Below are 22613 nucleotides of genomic sequence, written 5' to 3'. Positions count from 1 at the left end.
ATTAAAGTGGTTTTTCTTAAATCCTGCCATCATATTGCTGATTATAGCCAATAATTACCAAACTGAACACGAAAACTGAGTTTATTAGGGAATTATAAAAGCCATAGACTACCTACACACATCGCTGGAAAGTTTATGAAACAGTTGTTGATGGTGTTGTTGCTTATGTGGCTTGTCTCAAGATTCATCAGCATACTATTAAATTGCATGAAATCGCCAAATAAATCACAAACACCTAGTATATGTGTGTGACCTGCCATGCATTGGCAGGAGAGTCTAAAGCCCCTAGGCCAGGTGTTCTTAAAGTAATGCTTCGATACCCCCAGGGGGTATCGAAATGGCTTCTTGAAGGTATCCAGAAAGGTATCCTGAAAAAGAAAACAATTTGTGTATGGTAACAACGACTAGCTAATCTGTGTATGAACGTTATTTTGATGAAAATATAAATAAAGGAATATATAGAATTCAACTGTTTGTTCATAGCCACTCTCTCTCCTTTTTTTTTTTTTTTTTTTTTTTTTTTTTTTTCAGGAAACTGAAAGTGGAAGGAGTAACAATATTAGAGAAGGGGTATCGGGCTGACTCGCAATTGTATCTGGGGGTATCGGGGCAGAAAATTTTTAAGAACACTGGCAGAAAGTATGCACATTCTGAAAATAATAAGCTGTATTATTTCAAAGTGTGCATTCATATCAGGCAAGTATGAGTGTACACTTCTTCTTTTAGCTAAAATACCAACATTAGTAACGTCATTCGTTCGAACAGACTCCACATTTTTAATTGGGAAGGCCTATAACTTCATATTATATCAAGCCACTGGTGGTCGAGATAGCTTTAGTGTCCTATTCCAGCCAAATGCAGATGATTTTGTTGAGTTAAGAGTGAGCCATGGGAGCTGAGTGTGTTGATTATCCATTTTTTTTTTTCTTTACTGCTGCATCAGAATCGATTGAATTGTTGTTCAGACAGTATATAAAGGTCCCATTGTGGGTCTAATCATTTAGCAACACAAAGCAATCATAACTGCTGTCTGACTGCCTTAACTGTAATGCCTAACCCCTTCATCCCGAAAACGTCATCTTTCTTTCATTACCGAAACTGTACATCTCTTGCGTTTACTGAAAAGCAGTAAAACGTCGACGCAATTTTTCTGGAGATGACTAGCGTATTTATTACGATGTTAATGTGATTATTTTGAGATATGGGAGCATCTTTAGGAGTGGTTGTGTCCGTCTGTCTTTCACTAACGATTTCGGACGCAAGGTGCTTCGTTCCCGCAGGCTTTAGCAACTTAATGTCACACTACAGCACTGCACACAACACAACATGCCATGCCGCCCTCTCACCCCACACCACGCACATTCACCTTCCCACATCACACCACACCAAGGGCATCAACCGGAGGACTCTAAAACTTCCATGTCAAGTACTTTAATACTTGTTGATTTATCTCTGCTTTCTGTAGACGAATCTAATTGGCTTAAGAGAGACTTTTCAAAGTGAAATGGTTTGACACAGATTTCAATAATCCTCTCGCTATGGGGGGTTATCCCAGGCAGAATAAATTCGTCTGGAAGTAGCAAGGAAAAAAAATGGGGGAGAGAGTCTCCTCTTCCTCACCTGCAGCATGAGATTAATGGTTGCCTTGGAGTGCTGGCTAAGGAAGGTTGGGTCCGTCTGCTTTCCGTTCATCTGCTGCATCATTTTCTTCACCTCCTCAGCGCTGCGTATGACGGAGCTGTGGAGGTGCTTGGACTTGAGGGCTTTAGTGATGAAACTGGCCACCATGACCCAGTAGCCCAGACCCACCATAATCCAGAGAATGACGCAAATCTGGTAAGCGTACAGAGACCCTCCTTCGTATGTACTTCCTGTTGGGATGGGGTACAGTAATACAGGGAAAAAAGAAAGAGAATAAAGGAGAATGGAAAAAAAGAAGAAAAATTATCCACAGAATGATGCCGATCTAATACGTGTGGAGCTCTACCTTCTTTATGACTTGCCTGTTGGAGGGTACATTGATAGAGAAGAATAATAAGAGAAAGAGAGCAGTGACTGAGGATTTTGGTGATAAAAATCTAACATACAGCACCACCTCATGTGCAAGGCCCACTGTAATGCTTAGAATGACATCGATGTGGTAAGCGTAGAGACCCCTGCCTTCGTATGAGTCGACTGTTGGGATGAGTTGAATGTTAGAGAACTGAGACGCTGAGGGGGAGTGGGAATAAGTGTGGATGATGATCTGTGAGGAAGTAGGAAGGAGAATAAAGTATTATGTTCCTGTTGCCATCAACCATAGAGAATAGAGGGGTACAGGCAGGGAGGTATTATGAATAAGGGGAGGTAGGGACCATAGGAAGGAGGGGAAGGGGAGAGACAGTATCGTTAGGAAGGGAGGGAGAAGGTTGAAATTTTAAAATTTCCTCTTTTTGCATCGATGAAGTAGTTTTCATATATACAATATTTTAATGATCTCTAAGCACATTATTCAGGTAAGTTCTTTACCACTAAAGGAATTCATTTACTACGATACCAGAAAAAACGAAAAATACGGAAATTATAATATGCTTTACAAAGAGGAAATATCCAGCAATATTTCAAATGATTTACCAGATGTCATCTGAAGCCATAATATTGCCACGTGAAGGGATGTCTGATAGTGCAAGGGGTAGCCTGAGGGCGTATGGGATAATTTGAAACAGTAGCCTACCGTGTTTATGATGGGAGGGGATGGGGATAGCCGCCAGACCGCCAGACTAGGACCATAGTTTTATTAAGAATATACTTCTTATAATAATTAGAAAAATATTAATTACTGTGTACAAGAATGAAAGAGGACACAAACCCACTGTGCCTATAATACTAGCTTTAAAGCAGGCTATGCAGCGAATGAAATCTTTAAGTCTGTGATATATGTAAAAGTATATTGTCAAGAATATAAACTAATATAGCAATTTCTCTCTCTCTCTCTCTCTCTCTCTCTCTCTCTCTCTCTCTCTCTCTCTCTCTCTATCTCAGTCTGCTACTTGTATTTTAGAGATGAAAACCTTAGCATCACACATGACAACACAAAACTTACACAGAGTACCACAGTCCGATCCTGTTCAGAGGCCCACAGTCCCTATATACACCCTCGTCTTCTCCTCTACACATTTTAAACACTTAGTATACTTGGGTGCACTGATAAGACATACTACCGGTTACCTAGCACACCAACCCTCACCTCCTGAGACTAACTAGCCTTCCAACAAGCTCTCTCCTTCTGCTTTTCTCTCAACCCACCTATTCTCTCTTTTTCTACCCACCGACCCTCCCCTTCATCCTCCACCAGCTCTCTCCATCCTCCCAAAATCCGTCTCTTTCCTCCACACCACCCTCTCCACCCTTCCCAACATCCTTCTCTTTTCTCCACGCCATCTCTCTCCAAAGAACCCCGCCCCCTTCCATCATGCTTCTCTTTTCTTCCCATCAGCCCTCTTCTTTCTTCCTACCAACCCTTTCCTTCCTTCATACAAGCCCTCTCCTTTCTCCCATGCAGCCTTCTTCTTCCTTTCCATTAGCCCTCTCTCCTACAAACCATCTGTCCCAAAACCATCACCACTCTAACCACCCCTCTCCCTTCCCTCCAACCAGCACCTCCCCACACCACCCACCGGTCACAAAGTCGCCAAATCCGATGGTGGTGAGGGTGATGTAGGCGTAGTAGATGCCCTCCAGGTAGGTCCACTCCTCCAGCACCATGAACACGATACCGGGAATGATGATGAACACTACGAAGCCCATCACAATGTAGAAGGTGGTGGCCATGGCGATCACCAGACGGGAGTGTTGCTGTTCCTTGTCCACCTGGGGAAAAAAGGGCACAGTTTTTGTATGGGTTTTTGCTGGGGTTAATGCAGGGGTGTACCGGGCTTTAGCAGAGGTTTTGCAGGGATTATTGCTAGGGTGTTAGTTAGTTTTTTTTTTTTTTTTTTTTTGAGGCACTGCAGGGGATTTTGTAAGTTTTTTTTTTTTTTTTTTAATGTAGTTTTTATTTATATACAGTATATATATTTTTTGTTGGGGGGGAATCTTGTATAGGGTCTGTGGGGGTACTGAATAGGGTTTTGAAGGGGGGCTTGTTTTTTTTTGTTTTTTTTTAGACAATGAATTTTTGTGTAACCACCTTAACCTAACTTTCCTTAACCGAACTTCACTCAACCCAACCCAACATTCCCAAACTAAGTTTCGACCCTACCCTAGCTTTCCCTGATCCAACTTCCCTCATTCTAGCCTAACTTCTCTCACCCTAAGCTAACATTTCTCCCCCGAAAACTATCTTCTCTTACTTTAACCTAACCAAATTCAACCTAATTCGTCCTCACCTTAGACTTGAAGAGTTTGTACATGAGCTCTCCGAAAGACTCCGAGGTCCAGGCGAGGAGTATTCCGGTGAGGGGTATGCCCACTAGGGAGTACAGGATGCAGACGATGCGACCACCAGCCTGCTTAGGGGACAGGTGACCGTAGCCTGGGGGACAAAGGGGAGGTTAGTGAGTGTAAAAGGGTAAACTGTACAGTATGCATAAGGCGCCATAAGATACAGATCAAACATCATCATCATCATCATCATCATCTCTATCAATATCATTATCAATATCACTATCAATATCGTCAGCATTATCATCATCATCATTATTATCAATATCATTATCATTAACATTATCATCATTATCATCATCATAATCAATCAATCAATCACCACCACCAACATCACCACCATCACCATCATCATTATTACCATCATCATCATCAGTATCCAGACCTCTTATGCCATACACCTATACTTTAACACTCTTCTTTCTCCCCATTGGCCCTTTTCTAACTAACTTCTCGTCTCTTTTTCCACTAAACATGTGATTAAAGGGAAAAAAAGTGATGAGGTGGGAGTTGGAGGGGGGGAGAGATGAGAGTAAATGAGTGGGGTGAGGGAAAAGAGTAGCCTATGAGGGGGGATATGGAGAGAGAGAGAGAGAGAGAGAGAGAGAGAGAGAATGGGGTGATGAAGAGTAGTGTCGGCTGTGATTTTTGTTTTTTTGTTTTTTTGCTAACTTCTGTGACCTATATATTTATTTATTTATTTTTTCGCTGAATCCTCTCCACAACAGCACCTGGTAGATAGGGGTTCCAGATGCAGTATGACTAATCTATCCAGGCTTGTCGCTAAAGCCTTGAGTGCCTGGGGTTTCTCGCTGCCGAGTAAAATTGGCAGGAGTTAGCCTGGAAATATTATTACTTAGTTCTAGCATCCGATTAGAGAAAGTAGGAAAAGGTTAAAGAAGAGTTGATATATTTAAAATCAATCTCCATTTTTTTCTCATAAATTCCGTGACTCATTTTTCGTTTTAAATTGCTTTTGTACTCGGTTTTGGATAAATTTATTGAATTTTGGGGGTTAGATGTAGTCTTCATTAACCTGTTCTTTACAAGAGACGCTTCTAGGAATTAAATCGTCTGGTAACAGCCAAACATAAATCAGAAATAAATAAGTATATAAAACGTCACCGCACTGATGTGGTAAAATTCTACATGTAAGACTTACCTCGACATATTCCTTTGAGCGTGAAAAGAGAAACACATAATTTTCATCAGTAAAAAGGAATAAAATCATGTAACCGACGCACTAAATGTCGATAACTAACATGATTTATACGAGACCCTCTGAGTCAGAAGGGCAAATCCTCCAACCACTGATTATTTGGAAGTATGGTGCAAGGTGATAGTTGGGTAGTACAGTATATAAATTTTTATGTAACCCATACCATGAAAAAATCGTTTGCCGGTAAATGAGAAACACAAAAGAGAAAGAACACAAACTTGATACTGAACACAAATTTGGACCTCGGTTATCTCAAAGCTCGCTCTTGGTTTACCGAGATGCTTAAACACACACACACACACACACACACACACACACACACACATTTCATCTTTATTTACCTCTTTTATCTTAAACACTCACCTACTCTAGTTTAATGAAATATGTAGAAAAATGAAAGGACACAAATGGTTGCCTCTGACTTAGCACGCACTCTCTTGACGGATTTACCTTTCTGACACCGAAGGACTGATATGTTTGTAAAATATATCCAGGTAATTACAGGTGCCGATATTACTCACCTCATGTTACCCAACCAACAGGGGTGAGTCATGAACCAAAAACTTCTGGTGATAATTTAAAAAACAATCGAAAAAAAAAGTGAAGATTCTTAGATGCATATACTGACTTCCATGAAATTAATAGTGATAGATTTGGGACTGGGTATTGTCCCCGTCAGCTTGGAAGATTTCGTAACATCTCCTTCTCGGCGATTAATTTTGCATGCTGCACCATAAAATACTTATGCTTAATGCTGATGCAAACTGTACCGATGTCAAAAAAAAAAAAAAAAAAAAAAAAAAGTTGCAAATAGGACACAAAAAAGATAAAGGCGTACATGCAAAGTAAGGCACTAGAGAAGAAGTGTTACGGAATCTCCATTGCAAAAAATACGGCTTCATGTCTGCAATGAAGGATGAGACTGAGGGACCTACGATTCATTCTCTTTAGTAACGTAGATCAGTTTTTGAAGGATGGACGAAGAAAGGGGTCTCGAATATTCTCATGTTTCTTGTCCTTCCTGCAAAAAGCAATCTTCTTTACGAGAGGACAATTGGCATGGCGTATTGCACAAGTAGTAATAGTAAATAAAAGTGGACATTCTAAATACAGTTAATAAATATAAAAAAAGTTAATGTGCTTAAAAGAAAGGAATACATTAAAAATATACTCAGAACATTGATAAACAACGAAAATTTGTGAGAATGTTGCATTCAGGCATACTGTACTCTCGAATAATTTATTGAAACGAACTAAACAGGAAAAGAAAATACTGAATATCAAATAAAAATAATAATAACAACTATAAAAACAACAGCCACTCACAATCAGACTGACTCATTCCCAAATAATAATAATAATAATAATAATAATAATAATAATTATAATAATAATAAAAATAATAATAATAATAATAATAATAATAATAATAACAGTGACAAAGTCGGATGCAGATTAACAACTGAGAAGGTAGGGAAGAGTTTACCGATAGTTGTGGTGACGGTCATGGAGAAGTACAAGGAGTCGATGAAGGACCAGGGGTACGAGAGCACCTCCGTCACGTTCTCCTGGTGTAGGTGTGGACACGCAGCCTCCACCTCACGCACCGCACTCAGCTGAGACCCTGTGTGGAGAAGGAAGAGTAGATAAATGGGAACAAATGAAAGCAGTGAAAAGAGGAAAAGACTTTTATAGAGCGAGGGGATAATGTTCATATACTGAGGCTGTACTGAGACTGGATTATATAAGATAGATATTTTTACTCTAAACGTTGTATAACGTTTACAAAGTGCCGACAGACAAGCCATTTATTCCCGTGTTATGCTTTTAACTCAAGACATTGCCGCACTAAAGAAAAAAAAAAATGCATCATGTAGTTACACCCTACCACCCGGGCCCCAACACACACCGTCGATATTGTGGTATGCAAACAATATTTCATTTACGACTAGTATAATACCGTGATAGATGGCCCAGTGAAAGAGCAACCAGTACTGCTCCAGTGCAATTAAAATCCTTAAATTGTGTCCTACAATAGCCGGTATTCTGCAGTAACCTGTACTGAGCATGTACTGAGAGACTCTAGCACTCTTCCACTATGCAAGTCGCCTTTCAGCCATCCAAGTTGACAGGAAGCTAACAGGACGTGAAAACTCGACCATAAAGAGCGCAGCGTTGACCTTGAGTTGGTGGGGTGAGTGGCGGAGGTCCAGTAATTGAATGGTGCGCAGGCTTGTTGACACGCTTTGCAGAGCTCAGATGATAATTGAAGTAGGTATGCGTAAACAGGCGGGGAATACAAAGGCCACGAAGAGCAAATAACAGGCGCCTGGAAAGTCCTGTAATGAAAACTGGCATCGAGAAAGCAATGGTCAGTACATGGCTAGAAACATGAGGACATTATAGTCTCATGGGTATAACCAGAGTTTTGTGCATTTAGTACTGGTTGAAAGAAGAACAGTTCAGCAAATCAATGAATGGGCGAGCTTTAATGTAGGGTATATAATGCACTGCCTCATTTCCTTCTCATTGCACAGATATCGAGTTTGTTATTCTAAACTTCTAAAGAGAACTCTGAATTAGTTTTAGAGTACATAAAATAAACGCAGTCAAGGGATGCAGAACATATTTTGAAGCAGTACACCGGTTAACGAAAGCTCTAAAGGTTACCCCTGTGTCCTGTCTGAGGAGTCACCTTGAAAAAAATTGATAAAATTTAATGCAGACACAAGGGGTGTATGCAGTATGCAGGCGTGGTTGACTTTGTAACATGTCAACAAATATTCAGCCTTTTCGCAATATCCTGTTTGTCATCTCTTACTTCATCGTCTCCAGTAAATCTCTAACCATCGAGCAGTGAATGATTTATCGTATTTATGCGATTGCGTCGCTGACTCGGAATGCACGGACATATTTGGTTACTTAATGATCCGGAACCCACACACACCCTCACGGAGATATTACAATAGTGTGTCCTTAATTTACCAGCACCCTTGAACACCACTGAAAACGTTCCTCATCCTCTACGTAAGCATTATATTTAGTTTAGCTTATATCTCTCATGGGCAGGATTGCTTAATTGTGCATAGGTTTAGCAATGCGTTCAAGTGAAGTGCATGGACAGCTGTGCATGGTGGTCGGATTGCATGCATGTGGGCGGGGAAGAGAGAGAGAGAGAGAGAGAGAGAGAGAGAGAGAGAGAGAGAGAGAGAGAGAGAGAGAGAGAGAGAGAGAGAGAGAGAATGTGTGTGTGTGAGATGCCCCTAACCCTAATTGGTCCGTTTGTCTGTATGTTTACTTGTCTATATGTGTCTGCGTCCCTGTGCCTGTGTGTGTATGTGTGTGTGTGTGTGTTTGTGTGTGTGTGTGTGTGTGTGTGTTTGTGTGTGTGTGTGTGTGTGTGTGTGTGTGTGTGTGTGTGTGTGTGTGTGTGTGTGTGTGTTTTCTGTCTTTGTCTATGTCCGTCTGTCTGTCTCTGATATTCTTGAGGCTCTTATCGTGTCGTAAGTGTAAGTATTGTAGGCTGAATGTGGAATGAGAGGGGCGGGGAATGAAGCTTTAAGTGCCCTGTTGGGGTGGAGATGAGTGGAGTGTGCAAGTATCAATTAAGCAGAGTGTTGTGTGTAGTATAGTATTACCAGGAAAAGCATGTATTCAGTATGGACGGTGTGATTAATGCAGATGTGGTGACGTATGAAGGTGTATTGGGTGTAGGATAACTGCTGAACTTTCCGTGATGCCCTGTGTAGTCTGTGTACCGCGTGAGAGACGTAGAAAAAAAAGTATGTTCGAGCAGACACTTTGGTATAATTAAGCAGATGACTGGATATACAGTATCTTTAGTTCCCATAGTATTAGGGTGTAGTTATAAATTCATCATCATCATCACTGTCGTCGTCATCATCATCATCATCCCAACCTTCCTCCTCCTCACCATCATCATCATCATCATCATCATCATCATCATCATCATCATCAACACCTTCTTCTTCCTTATCATCACCATCATCATCATCATCATAACCCTAAATCCCGTTTCTACATGAGGTTGGAGGGATTCAGAAGCTGGAACCGGCACAATTTAGGAAAACTACCAACAAAGTGCCTGATGATATTGGCCACACATCCATTCACTGATCATTCAAGCTTTCGAAATTCACTGTTTTACCTTACTGAATTTGGCATAAAGTAAAAGTAAAAATTCAAGTAGGCCTACCTGTAGTGTAAAAAGGTAGATCTACGTATGACAGTATAGACGGTAGAAAAAATAGTAGTAGTAGTAATAGTGGTAGTAGTAGTAATGATGATAATAATAATGATGATAATAATAATAATAATGATAATAATAATAATAATAATAATAATAATAATAATAATAATAGTACGGTAATAATAATAACAGCGTAATGCAAAGGCGCCACTATGAGGCAGGCACTTCATTCATACAATAAAGATGTCAGGAAAGATTAAGGGCGAGATTAAGTTAATATATTACCCAAAGTTTGTGGTACACAGCCATAATAAGCACCCTTGGGAGGAGGACCACTTAAAGCTTGTAAGACGATGCAGGGGTGGGGAGGCGGGGAAAGGGGAAGAGGGGAGAGGGGGAGACAGAGAGAAGGAGGGTGAGAGTGATAAAAAACAGAAAGAAGATAGGCATAAGAAGAGGGATTTTCTGTCTCGCCCACTGGATCTTCTTGGCAAAACCTCCTCTGTTCCTACCAGTATTCCGGTTAAATCTTATCTGCCATAATCTTGGACTACCCGCTGACGATTTTTATTCAAGCGTGAGATTCCCTATGCGTTCTATAAAACTTTCCCTGTTGTGGCTGAGCTTAGGTGTTTTAATTCTTGCAAACTACAGCTGGTTTTTCCAGCTGATGAAATTCCTTGGCAACTGAAAGGCTAAAAAAAAAAGTAAAGAGGGGGGAGGGCAGGCAGGCGAAAAAAGGAAGCAGAAGAGTTTGGGAGCGGGGATGTGGCAGAGTAGGGATGCGAGCAGAGGCAAGGGAAGGAGAGAGGCAGAGCCAGACCTTAACAGTTGACACGTAAGTTAATTTTCATTCATCATCATCAAAGACAGGGGAGGGAGGCAAGCACAGGCAGAGAATGCAAGCAGGAGGGAGCAGTGGAGGGCGGGAGGAAAAGTGGGGAAGGGGGCAGGGCGCTGGCATAGTAAGAAAGAAACAAACAAGCAGTTAATAGGGGCGGTAAGCAGGAATAGGCAGAGAAGGGAGGCAGGAGGAGGCGGAAGGAATCAGGAGAGGAAGCCTGGGTAGGGAAAGGGACAAGCAGAAGGGGGGGTGGAGGGCTGGAGAAGAATAGCAAGGAGCAAATGGGTTTGAGGAGGAAGAAAAGGAAGGGGGGGGGGGTGCGACTATGAGAGAGTGAGAGTGGGGAGGAAGCTGTGAGGAGGAGGAGGGGGCCGAAGAATTAGGCAGTAAGATGGCTTGATAACACCCAATTGCAGGAAGCCACGTCTTGAATTGCAGCTGTATAGTCACTCTAGAAATATTAGTGCAGTTTTTCCAAGCAGTATGAGTGCTGTGAGACGCTTTTTAAGGTTAATAGCTCATAAATTTCAATGACCTAGACCTCATACCATTGTTGTCTTGCAATGTACTGTTTAATCAGATGTAATTTACTGCCAGTCTTAATTCTGAGCTAACAGCTTCATCTCAAACATTTTAAAGACAAGGAGGGTGTCGTTTACAAGCAACTGAGAGCTTGACAATCATCGCTTAAATATGCTGACATATTATTATGGCTGTGAAAGGGATCATTCACGGAGTTTTGAGATAAATGTTGTCGCCGCATCCGTATCCGTCACTTTCGTCTACCAAAAGGGAATTACTATTTAATCTGTTAAATGGTGAAATGAGTTCTAAACTGAGATTAATCTAAAAACAGTCCTTCCCACAAAAACATGTAGGATCCTGTCCCCAAGGTTCATAGACTGGCGAGAAATGCAACCTGGACGATGTGGAAGTAAAAAAATTCAGTTACTGATGTAAAATTGGTATAAACACAAGTGTTGGCGAGGTGACAGTGTATGCGTCGGCACAGCCTCAGGCCCAAGAGTATATATTTGCCATACTAAACGAGCATCAGACTCCATGGACAAAACCTAAAACATATTGGGAACATCGTCTCTTCACACAGTAATGGTCAATGTGAACAACGATGATGTAGCAGTGGAACAGCGCCAGTAGCTGCAGCAGCGATATAACTGTGTTTGTACAAGTGTGTTGTAAAAGTATACTTGTATTAACGCAATTGTCTTAATGTCTGCTGGTATTTCTTTAAGGACACAGGGGTCACAGGTTCAAAAACCTCTCGTCATCGTGACATTGGTTCTAATTGGTTGCGAGCTGCTTTAATATTCTGTACAAAATTGGGTAGACTCTGACTTAGCATATTCTAAATGACATGGTGGTAAAGTTGACTGTATGTGGCTTTGTTGCAAATAAAGCATGGTTCTCGGTGAACACAATTCAATTAACTCTCTAAAAATGAGGTATCATTTGTGCGTTATCGAAAGGATTGTTGGTTTTATCGGCTTAATTCCTTACTAATTGGGCTTGAGATAAAAGATACATGGCCTAACAAGTACGCTTCGCCAGAAAACGTGTTTATCCTGTAAACTATACTAAATGAGTTAAGAATTCTGAAAGCAAAGCGTTCAGAATATTTCTGTTTATTTTTCATCTTTCGCAGCACTAGGTCATAAACAATGTACAGTACAGCCAAGGTGGGGTGTTACAGCGGGAAGGGTCAGTATCAGTGTGAAAAGGCCCTCTTCACACACACACACACACACACACACGCACACACACACACACACACACACGCACACACACACACACACACACGCACACACACACACACACACACACGCACGCACACACACACACACACACACACACACACACACACACACACACACACACACACACACACACACACACACACAAACATAAACATCTGGTGGTGAAGTGTGGTGGCCAGATTCAACACCCTTGTGATGGATGTGATGGCTGCTACAGAAATGCCCTGAACCCAACGCTATGCTCCCCCGGCCACTGAATGGACATTTGTGGGAGAATCATGCATTTTATCCTTGTAAAACTGGACTAGAATTAATATACTCATGTCCTAAGGATCCTGGAAAAGGGACAGGAAGATAAGTTTACACTTTCTCAAAATGGGGCTAAAACTAGTCTTCTGGCAGTCCAGCAAGTGCACGACATTGAGTTATGCATTAAAGTCAGACGTATTCATTTTATTTATTGACTAAAACTGAGAAGATGAAAAAGAACAGAAGTAGCTGGCAGTGGGCAACTAAGTAGAACAAGATAACTAGCATGGCTCAAATGATAATCAGGGTTATTCTTTAAGATGGGAAGAATTAGCACACTCAGATGATAAAATTTAGCCCGCTGAGAGAGCTAGTACACACAACTCAAGCAGTGGAGATATTATATGCACCGACGAGGAAGAAAGAACTAGGACAACGCAAATGATCATTAAAATTATTCAAAGAAAGAAACAGTGATTAAGTTTGACTCAAAGGATTACAAAATTTATCCCAGCAAAAGAGATCTTCCTTACGCTCTGCAGTTGGTACGGCTCAGATGATTACAAGATTTAAGAAATGAGAACTAGTGCGACTACCATGAAATTTACCCCGACAAGAAAGGAAGAACAATACATTTTTCACTTTAATTTGATCCAGACTTTTCTTCCTTTTGTAGCATATTTCACGTAGCTCAGTGGCAGAAAAAGACAATACTTCGGCTCTACATCCTTTCCACAGCAGTACTTCATGATTAGCAACATAATCTATTGTTCGTTTAAAGTAGCAATTCATCATTCGCGATGGACAGACGGAAATTTTAGGCTAAATTAGCGTAAAAAGAGTATAGTGAGATTGAACTGTGGCGAAATTCAGGCTGATAGTGGCGAGGGAAGAACAGTATAATAAGAGAGATCATGAACTTTAGCCTATTAAGTCTTTCCCACAGGGCGGTAATTTCACAACACATGGTTCGTCATGCCAACCTAACAAGACCTTGATGTAATTACAGCTCCACATGGGGTCCCCTCTCTCTCTCTCTCTCTCTCCCTCTCTCTCTCTCTCTCTCTCTCTCTCGAGAGAGAGAGAGAGAGAGAGAGAGAGAGAATTATTCCTGCTAACGCCACGATATTTTATTTGCCTTTGAGTGAGTCACAGAGGCATAAAAAAGTATTGATATTGTTTTCCTTAGCATTTCATCAACTCTATTCTTATATTATGAAAAACTCCAGATGATTCAGTTCCACCAACGGAGGTTAATTAAAGGAGCCTGACAGAGTTCACTGAAGCCCTTATCTTTGTTGTTGCAGGCTTGAAGGAATAAGCAAAGTTAAAACAGACCCTTATCTTTTGTTGTGGTTGATACCAAGGAGTTGCCACTGCTATTTTCATACCCTCTTGAGTGTCTGCAAGTTTTAAACCCCTTCACCACGACGGTTTCTCTTTTCAACTGTGCTGCCTCCATACGATTTTGTTCAGCTCTGAGGAGACTTGTCGAACTGTATTATTAGGAGTGTATATTTACATCTGTATCTGTCTGTATCCACAATATGTCTATAACTACTAGTATATCTATCTATCCATCTGTCTGTCTGTCTGTCTGTCTACTAGTCAGTCAACCAATCAACGTCTATCTCTCTATCTGTCCATCTATCTGTTTGTCTATACATACATACATATACACAAATATACATAGGCACATATCAGTATATAAAAACCAGTCCTACACGTTAACCTTTGAAATTTAAGTACCGCTCGAAGCTACAGGCCAACTACGTTTTTCATGAGAGAGAGAGAGAGAGAGAGAGAGAGAGAGAGAGAGACAGACAGACAGACAGACAGACAGACAGAGCATGAATGAATAATGAATGGATGAATGAATATATGTAAGCACGAGAGAACAGAGTCTGAAAACAGTTAAAAGAAAGACTTAATGAATCTGAAAAAAAAAGTCAGCCATATTAACTTCAGTGTTTGGCGTCCATTAAGTATAGAGATCCACGCAGTAGTAATTAGGAACTCTGGCACTCTCGAATAAATGATACAAGGCACTGAGGGAGGGCTGTTTGGGATGTTGCGGGAGTACGTTGGCAATGCTGTGTGAGGGAGACGTTAGGATTATTCATTAACTGGCGGAAGTCGTATGTTGCACGCTTGATGAGCCCGTGAAAATTTTGGGTGTCATATGCTGCCGGAGGAGCCTGACTCACCACCACAGGCTTCTCCTGTATTGCAATCCAGTCACGTTCTTGAACTGCATTTTAGTTATAATTGGGGATATTGATAAAAATGTTGCGTATTCCATACCACATCTTTCAATGCAGCAGCATTACATCCTTTCTAAATCACCTCTTAGTGACCGACATCATACTCTGGGATTAATCTACTGTTATATATATATATATATATATATATATATATATATATATATATATATATATATATATATATATATATATACATACACACACACACACACACACACACAGTTTCAATATAACTGTTACATTGACTGGGTTCACGGCGAGCCATGAAGGACGAGACGACTCTTGTGGGTGACTGTACTTTATTTTATTTATTTATTTATTTATTTTTGCCCCCTCAGAAATTACCCGCTATTATGCAAATTTCTGTGCTCGTTCGTGGTTCGTTGGTAAACACATAACTGACGTCAGCTGGGTCCTCATCACTCAGCATTCTCTCCACTTACCATAGTCTCTAAAATACACCAATCCACCCGAGTTCTTAGTGGAGGGATAGACACGGCCGTTGGATTATCACTCCCATTTCTAGATGCTGTATTTTAGTTGGCAGAGGAGAATTCGTAGCATCTCTTTGAAACGACTTTTTTTTTTTTCTTCGTATTACATTCACACTAGCACTCGCACATCCAGACCCACACCTACATTTAGATACGGTCGTAGCATTCTCAGTTCCACTTCAAGATGACTGATTCTTGTCGCATAGATGTCATAGTATATATTTTTCTTCGACTTACTTTTCGTATTACACTCACACCCGTACCCATATCCATTCCACACTCATCCACACTTACACTCGTACCCACACTCACACCCACACTCCCCCCTCCCCCTCACACACGGCCAACACATTATCAGTTCCATTTCAAGGTGGCGTATTCTCTTTGTCATAGGAAACTTCGTAGCACATCATCTTCAGCGGTTTATTTTATTTTGCATATGATACAGTAACACTCCCAAACCTCTAAGACATTCTCATCTAAGTCAGCCGAGGTTACCCGAAACAGTGTAGAGTTGTCCCGACTGAGAGACTGTATTAGTGGGGGTACTAACGTTTTCAGACTCATTTGACTCACTTGGCTAAATAAAATCGTCTGGAGTTCGTTGGAATAAAATACTTGGAAAGGCACGACCATGCGAGGGTTAGTGTTACCTCATGTGCAGTTTATATCCCTTTACTACCGACATAGCTGCATCAGGAACATAAAAGAGGTTATGAAGGTGCAACAGGCAATATCAATCGCTGAAGAAGAGGAGTTAAGAAATCTCCGAACTCAGCGACGATACGACCCGGCATACGATGACGCCTATCACATTTCACTTTGGCTACTTTCATTAAATTTTATTCAGCTTTAGGGGAGGTTTTCGAACTGGACGGGTCAGACAAAACCTTCATTAATCTCCCCAGTATTTGAGGTCTTTTTCAAGTTTAAAAAAAAAAAAAAAGGGAATAGAAAAATAGATTATAATAAAACATCAGTCAGACATATGAAATGAAGAACTTGGCTGTTGAGTAAGGGACAAATGTTTACCTGCTATTCATCGTCTGCTTTACTTAAGGCATGTCCATCCCTGTCCTCCTAGACGCATGATATCAAAGAAAGAATCATCCATAGCCACAGACCCATACTAAACCCTCCACAGTTTAATACTTTTGAAAGCAAAGGAAGGTGAGAAGTAGAAGAGGTCAAATTATTAGGCATGTTTATTTCCTAACTCAACATCGACATTCCTCAGACCGGTCATCTGCACATTCTGCGTCTAGCATATTATACGGTCGCTGTCGTTAATCCCTCTACCTGCCTGGGTTCCAAATTAATGAAGCGAGATTCCGACCCTTCAAAAATGCTTCAGTATTTATGGTTAGCTTAGCACGATCTCATTAACCCTTTAAATCCAAGAATCTAATGTATATTCTATTTCATTCGTAGTACTACTAGAAGATAATAAGTTTGAGAAAGCCCACTGATACTACATGAATTAATGGAGGCTTTACTTAGTTCCCATTATTTCGAAAAGTCTATTCTTATATGATGATTAAAATCGTCTGGAGATGGCAGGAATAAAATACAAAATACTCCACCAGACTGAAGGGACAGTTCTATACAGTGTGATGGAATAATTGTCTGCAACTGTACATTCCTTAAAATTATGTCTTTTGAATTGGCTGAAATTCTCGTGTGTTTGTGTGTGTTTGTCTTGTGTGTGGATGATAAGGTTATTCTCATTATGTAATCTAGTGAGTAAAGGAGGGTGGATGTTTTATTGTGAGAGAGAGAGAGAGAGAGAGAGAGAGAGAGAGAGAGAGAGAGAGAGAGAGAGAGAGAGAGAGAGAGAGAGAGAGAGAGAGAGAGAGAGAGAGAGAGAGAGAGAGAGAGAGAGAGAGAGAGAGAGACAGACAGACAGACAGACAGACAGAGATACTTATGTGGAAGAAAATGTGTTTGTAAGATAAAAAGTACGCTTTAGAGTTTTTCACAGAGAGAGAGAGAGAGAGAGAGAGAGAGAGAGAGAGAGAATAGCACACGTGTCCAACAAAAGGGGCCACAGCTTCCCCCCCCCCCATTACGCCATCTCCCCCTGTTAAGCCAATGGTTGCACGGAAGGGAGAGAGAGAGAGAGAGAGAGAGAGAGAGAGAATGTATACTGTCCTTTCTTTTTTTTTTAGCGTTACAAGTGAAAAAACATGTAAGGATTCGCCAAGAGTTCCCAAAAGAAAGATGTGAGAAAAAACAATCTTGAGGAATCGTAACAAAATAAAAAATCCTAGACTTTTAAAATAATAATCTTCCTTTAACCCTGAGACATAGGTAGGCTTCCATGTGGCGAAAAAAATAGTCTGACGTTATCCAGGGCAGAAAAGTTACGCCTTAAACCTAGGCTGAAAAAATAAAATGGCAACACGAAGGATTCTCTGCTACGGTCGTCATGCAAACCACTTGTCCAGTCACGCTGTGTGTGAATTACGTGCACCTCCTTCACTTATTAAGCTGTGACGCAAAACAAACATTATTCATAGTTATGTTTAAGAGAATGGCGTCATCAAGGAATTGTCTAGAGGAGTGAACGAAATCTTCCTCTCAGCTCGGTTAAACTCCAAGACCATGCGTGACCAGAACACTTACACATTAACGGAAAATTTTGCATGAGACGGTGAACCTGACCATGTTATATGCATGCAAGTGGGAGTATGCCATCAACAAGCAGGCAGATATGTGGAGAAAAGCAGACAGACTCGAAAACAGACTGGCTCATGCATGCAGAAAAGTGACTGGAGTAAAGAGAAAAAAAAAAATGAAGAAAAATATGGCCGTATTCTCTTTGGCTTGGGAGATTTCGTAACACCTCACCCTCAACTACTTAATTTACTTATGACATCCCATTAGGTTTTAATGTGTTACTGAGGCAAGCTATGTTGACATATAACAGTTAAAATAGCGTTAAGGAATCTCCTCTGGTAATGTGAATACATCTTTGGGTGGGGGATAGAGGGGCGAGTGAATTATACGGGCCTGTACACTCGTTAAGATGGCTCCCTAGTATCTCAGCATTAAATGTCTTTCTGTATCTGATACGTTAATAAATCCTTGTATGTTATCAGTGCAATAAATGTCAATACCAAACAGCTATAAATAACATACAAGAGAACTAGAAGCACTCAGTGAGCGCATACCTCCACCAAAGCCAATAAAAATGTTTTACTGCTGTAATTCCTCTTTCCTACCAGACGAATAGTTTTACGCTCTCACATAGTCAGTAATTTCTACGGTCTTAATCTGCCCTGCTACACAGCCTCTAGGAGTGCATACCTCCGTCAGAGCCAATAAAATTTATTATTCATTCCTGCATCTGGATCTTGATCCACCTCAAAACTTAATCAGCTCTTCCTTGGCCCGCTGCCCACCTGTCAACTAAATTTAACTGAACTTCGATAACAATGCCGAGAATACGGTATATAAAGACAAAGTAGTGGGGTGAAAGCGTTGCATGCACATCCATTCATATCACACACCCACTCACTCCCGCATCATCACCTGTCATCCCAGAGTTACCCCAAATCTTTCTTCGTTGCCGGTGCTCTCACCAGACATTGCCATCCCACCTACTCTTACTGGATGTGGTTGCCATCATAAGCTAACCCAAAATTCCAGTATAAAAGACTGAATGAGACTGGATCCAGAAACTATTAAAAGAGAAACGAAATAAATGGGAGAACAAACAGACAAGATTCACACATCACTCAAGCCTTCGGAATCCTGGCTCTACCAGTATAACACTTTGCACTTAATATGTGCAAAGGATTAGATTATTGTCTTGTATTCTTCTGTTTCGTTGTTCTTCGTATACACTTATCGGTTGGAGTCATTCCCTCGATTACCAACCTAAAAAAAAAAAAAAAAAAAAAAAAAAAGTGCCAAATCATCATGTTATTCTCCGAACATACTCCATCCATCATTTCAACTCTTTTTTTCAAGAGAGCCATTCCATCGACTACTCTTCCAGTGCCAGATCATCGGCATGTACTTTTCTGTGCATACTTCATCCGTCATTTCGATTTTTTTTCAACTCCTTTACTGTACTCCCTCAGCTTTGAAATTCTATATATGGATCTGTACTGTAGCCTACATATTTGATTTTGTCTTCATACTCAAATTAAATAGTTTATTATCTCTCTCTCTCTCTCTCTCTCTCTCTCTCTCTCTCTCTCTCTCCATACATACATACATACACACACACACACACACACACACACACACACACACATATATATATATATATATATATATATATATATATATATATATATATATATATATATATATATATATCAATACAAAAAGCGCCACGATTTATGCAAAGATCTGATCAAGACTGTGAGGAAAGCTAATGCCTTAACACACACACACACACACACACACACACACACACACACACACACACACACACACACTCACACAGACACACTCTCTCTCTCTGGCGCGGCAGCTAACGGATAGTTTGTTAGTTGTGGTTAACGGTGATTTTTTTTTTTTTTTTTTTGCGAGAACAAAAACAAATAATACCAATATAAACTGCAGTGGAGATCCGAAGAGAAAAGTAAAGGCAAGAGAGAAATAAGTAAAAAAATTAAATAAAGAGAAGTGAAGCTAGAAATAGATGCCGTGCATGGAGGGGGAAAAAAATACAGCTGAGAAACAGGACAAAAGGATGAAAGTATGGGTGTTCATGGTATTTGATGTGCATGAAGCAAAAAAAAAAAAAAGTGTATAAAAACTAAATATAAATAAATAAAAAATGGTGAAACTACAAGGCAGCTGCAGAGTGTGGAGGCGAGACGGACGTGCCTAAGGTCGTTGACTGTAACAAAAAAAAATAAAAATAAAAAATAAAAAACACTGTGAGCCAACCTTGCATCCACACTGTCATGTGGTTGTTTGAAGAAGTGAAAAATATAAACAGTACAGATAATATGAGACAGAAGAAAGCTAAATAATGATAAGTAAGGATAAAATGCGTAAAAAAATCAAGATAGAAGAACACTTTTAAAAATCAAGATAGAACAAAAACAATATCAAGACTGAAGAAAACCAAAAAAAAAGATGAAGCTAGAACAAGTAATAAAGTACAAGATCTGGGAGCGTTATACTGTAGAGGAGTTGTGAACCTCGTTTCCACAAATCGTTAGTGTGTGACTGACGCACAACCTAGCTCGTACAAACGCTTCTGTATTAAAAAATTTGTAAACGAAACTGCTCGAAAGAAAACTTCGAAAAATAAAGACCCGAGCCACTAGTGAAGGTATAGACTTTTTAAATAAGTTATGGAGGACATACTTATAACACACACACACACACACACACAAGGACTTAGAAAGCAATATTTGGAAGCATTTTTTTAAAACGAGCCGTGGAATAAACGAAACTAAATGATTAAATAAAATCTAGTCAGTGTTAAGTAAAAGTCACAAAGATGTCGAAACAAAGGATATCGCGAATAAAGTCAACTGCTCCCACATGCTAAAACTGTGTTTATAGTGAGGATAGCAGACAACAATAAACAGCTGTGGGTTACGCGAAACCGACTGATAATATGTAATCAGTGTTGAGATAAATAAATTGCACACAGGACGCTGAAACAAAGGATATCTCGAACATTTTTATGCCCGGATGTTGATATGTTGTTTATTATGATGACATGACACTTCACAGTAATAACAGTCGTAGTAATAGCAGCAACAATAGTAGTAGTAGTAGTAGAAGTAGTGGTGGTGGTGGTACAGTACAATGGAGTAGAGGTGCATGGTATGTAGGAGGACTGCTGGACCTTGAGAGCAGGCTGTGAAGCCTGTGCCCGGAGTCGGACACATAAAAAAAAAAAAAAAAAAATGGAAGGCTCCACCCCCCCACCCCCCCACTAAACCCTCCTGCAGAAGCCGGCTGTTGTGATGGTGGTGTTACTACTACTTCTATTACTACTAATAATAAAGCTGCTGCTGTTGATGATGATAATGATGACTATGATGATGATAATGATATACTGATGATGATTACAGCAATAACAATAACAGTAATAGTAGGCTAATAACACCCGCTGTGATGATAATTTCTTTCACTGGCGAATCCCTCGTAAAATCAAGAGCTGCATTCCCTTTAGCACAAGGGTAGAAACCGTCGTAATACCTCATTTTAGCCTACTTATTTTGCATATATCCCTTTAACCCACCTAGCGAGATGTCTTTTTGATATCTGATGCATTTTACCGCCAGACAACTTTATTTATCTTATGCCAGATTGTTTCATGGCGAACAGAGCAACATATTAGGACAACACAGAGCTTGCCAACAATTTTTCATTATTCATAAAATAAATGTTCTCTTATTAAAGTTTATGAATGAAACCTTTTGAATACTTGTCTTTTTCCCATGTAAAAAATCATCGGTTGGTGTTTGCCTGAAATGAATGTGTGTGTGTGTGTGTGTGTGTGTGTGTGTGTGTATGTGTTAAATATAAAGCGGATGTGTTGAAAGAGAAGACTGGGACTCGGAAAAAATAATTGCCCTATAGTTCATTTACCCTGAACTGAGAATTATCCTTAATCCCTTTCACCTCAGTTCAGATGTAGCCGGATTAGAAGGATGATTTGGCTAGTAATCAAGGAGATTCAGTCATGCCCCATAACTAGCTCATCGAATTTTATGCAACCGCGACTTAGTATTCAAATTATGGTTGTACCCAAGTTTCGAAAAAAAAAAAAAAAAAAAATGTCGTATAATTGGGGACCTGAATGTATTTTCGGCTTGCTGGTCTTACTCTAGGGGAAGACTGCGACTTGGCACAAAACTATATATATATATATATATATATATATATATATATATATATATATTACTCTAACTTGGCCTAACACTGCCATCTTTCCATCTTGAATGGTATGCTGTAACAATAGATTAACATTAAAATACGATGTTATTCTCGAAGAAGTGCTAAGGAATTGTGGAGCCAAAGCATTTACTTTTTCTGCAACTGAGCTTCGTGAATAAGCTACAAAATGACAAAAATCTACGTCAAAATAATGTGGTGCTTTTTTTCTGCCCCTCAGCTACGTGCAATAAGCTACAAAAGGAAGAAAATCCGGG

At 40.1% G+C, this 22613-nt stretch overlaps 1 protein-coding gene across 1 annotated transcript in view; it reads right to left on the bottom strand.

Annotated features, from left to right (window-relative positions):
• Positions 1-22613, bottom strand: part of LOC145411419 (uncharacterized) — a 42654-nt gene that overhangs the window by 5878 nt on the left and 14163 nt on the right. Inside the window, exons 3-6 of the mRNA XM_080281459.1 lie at positions 7128-7265; positions 4368-4513; positions 3657-3849; positions 1621-1871 (exon numbers count right to left, since the gene is read on the bottom strand). Of these exons, the coding sequence (XP_080137585.1) occupies positions 1621-1871; positions 3657-3849; positions 4368-4513; positions 7128-7265 (728 nt within the window). The remainder of the gene's footprint in view (positions 1-1620; positions 1872-3656; positions 3850-4367; positions 4514-7127; positions 7266-22613) is intronic.

The sequence above is a fragment of the Coenobita brevimanus genome, chromosome 89 (genome assembly GCF_032717465.1).
Source record: "Coenobita brevimanus isolate Jiangsu-jjx chromosome 89, ASM3271746v2, whole genome shotgun sequence".
NCBI lineage: Eukaryota > Metazoa > Arthropoda > Malacostraca > Decapoda > Coenobitidae > Coenobita > Coenobita brevimanus.
This window is presented reverse-complemented; position numbering and strand designations above follow the sequence as displayed.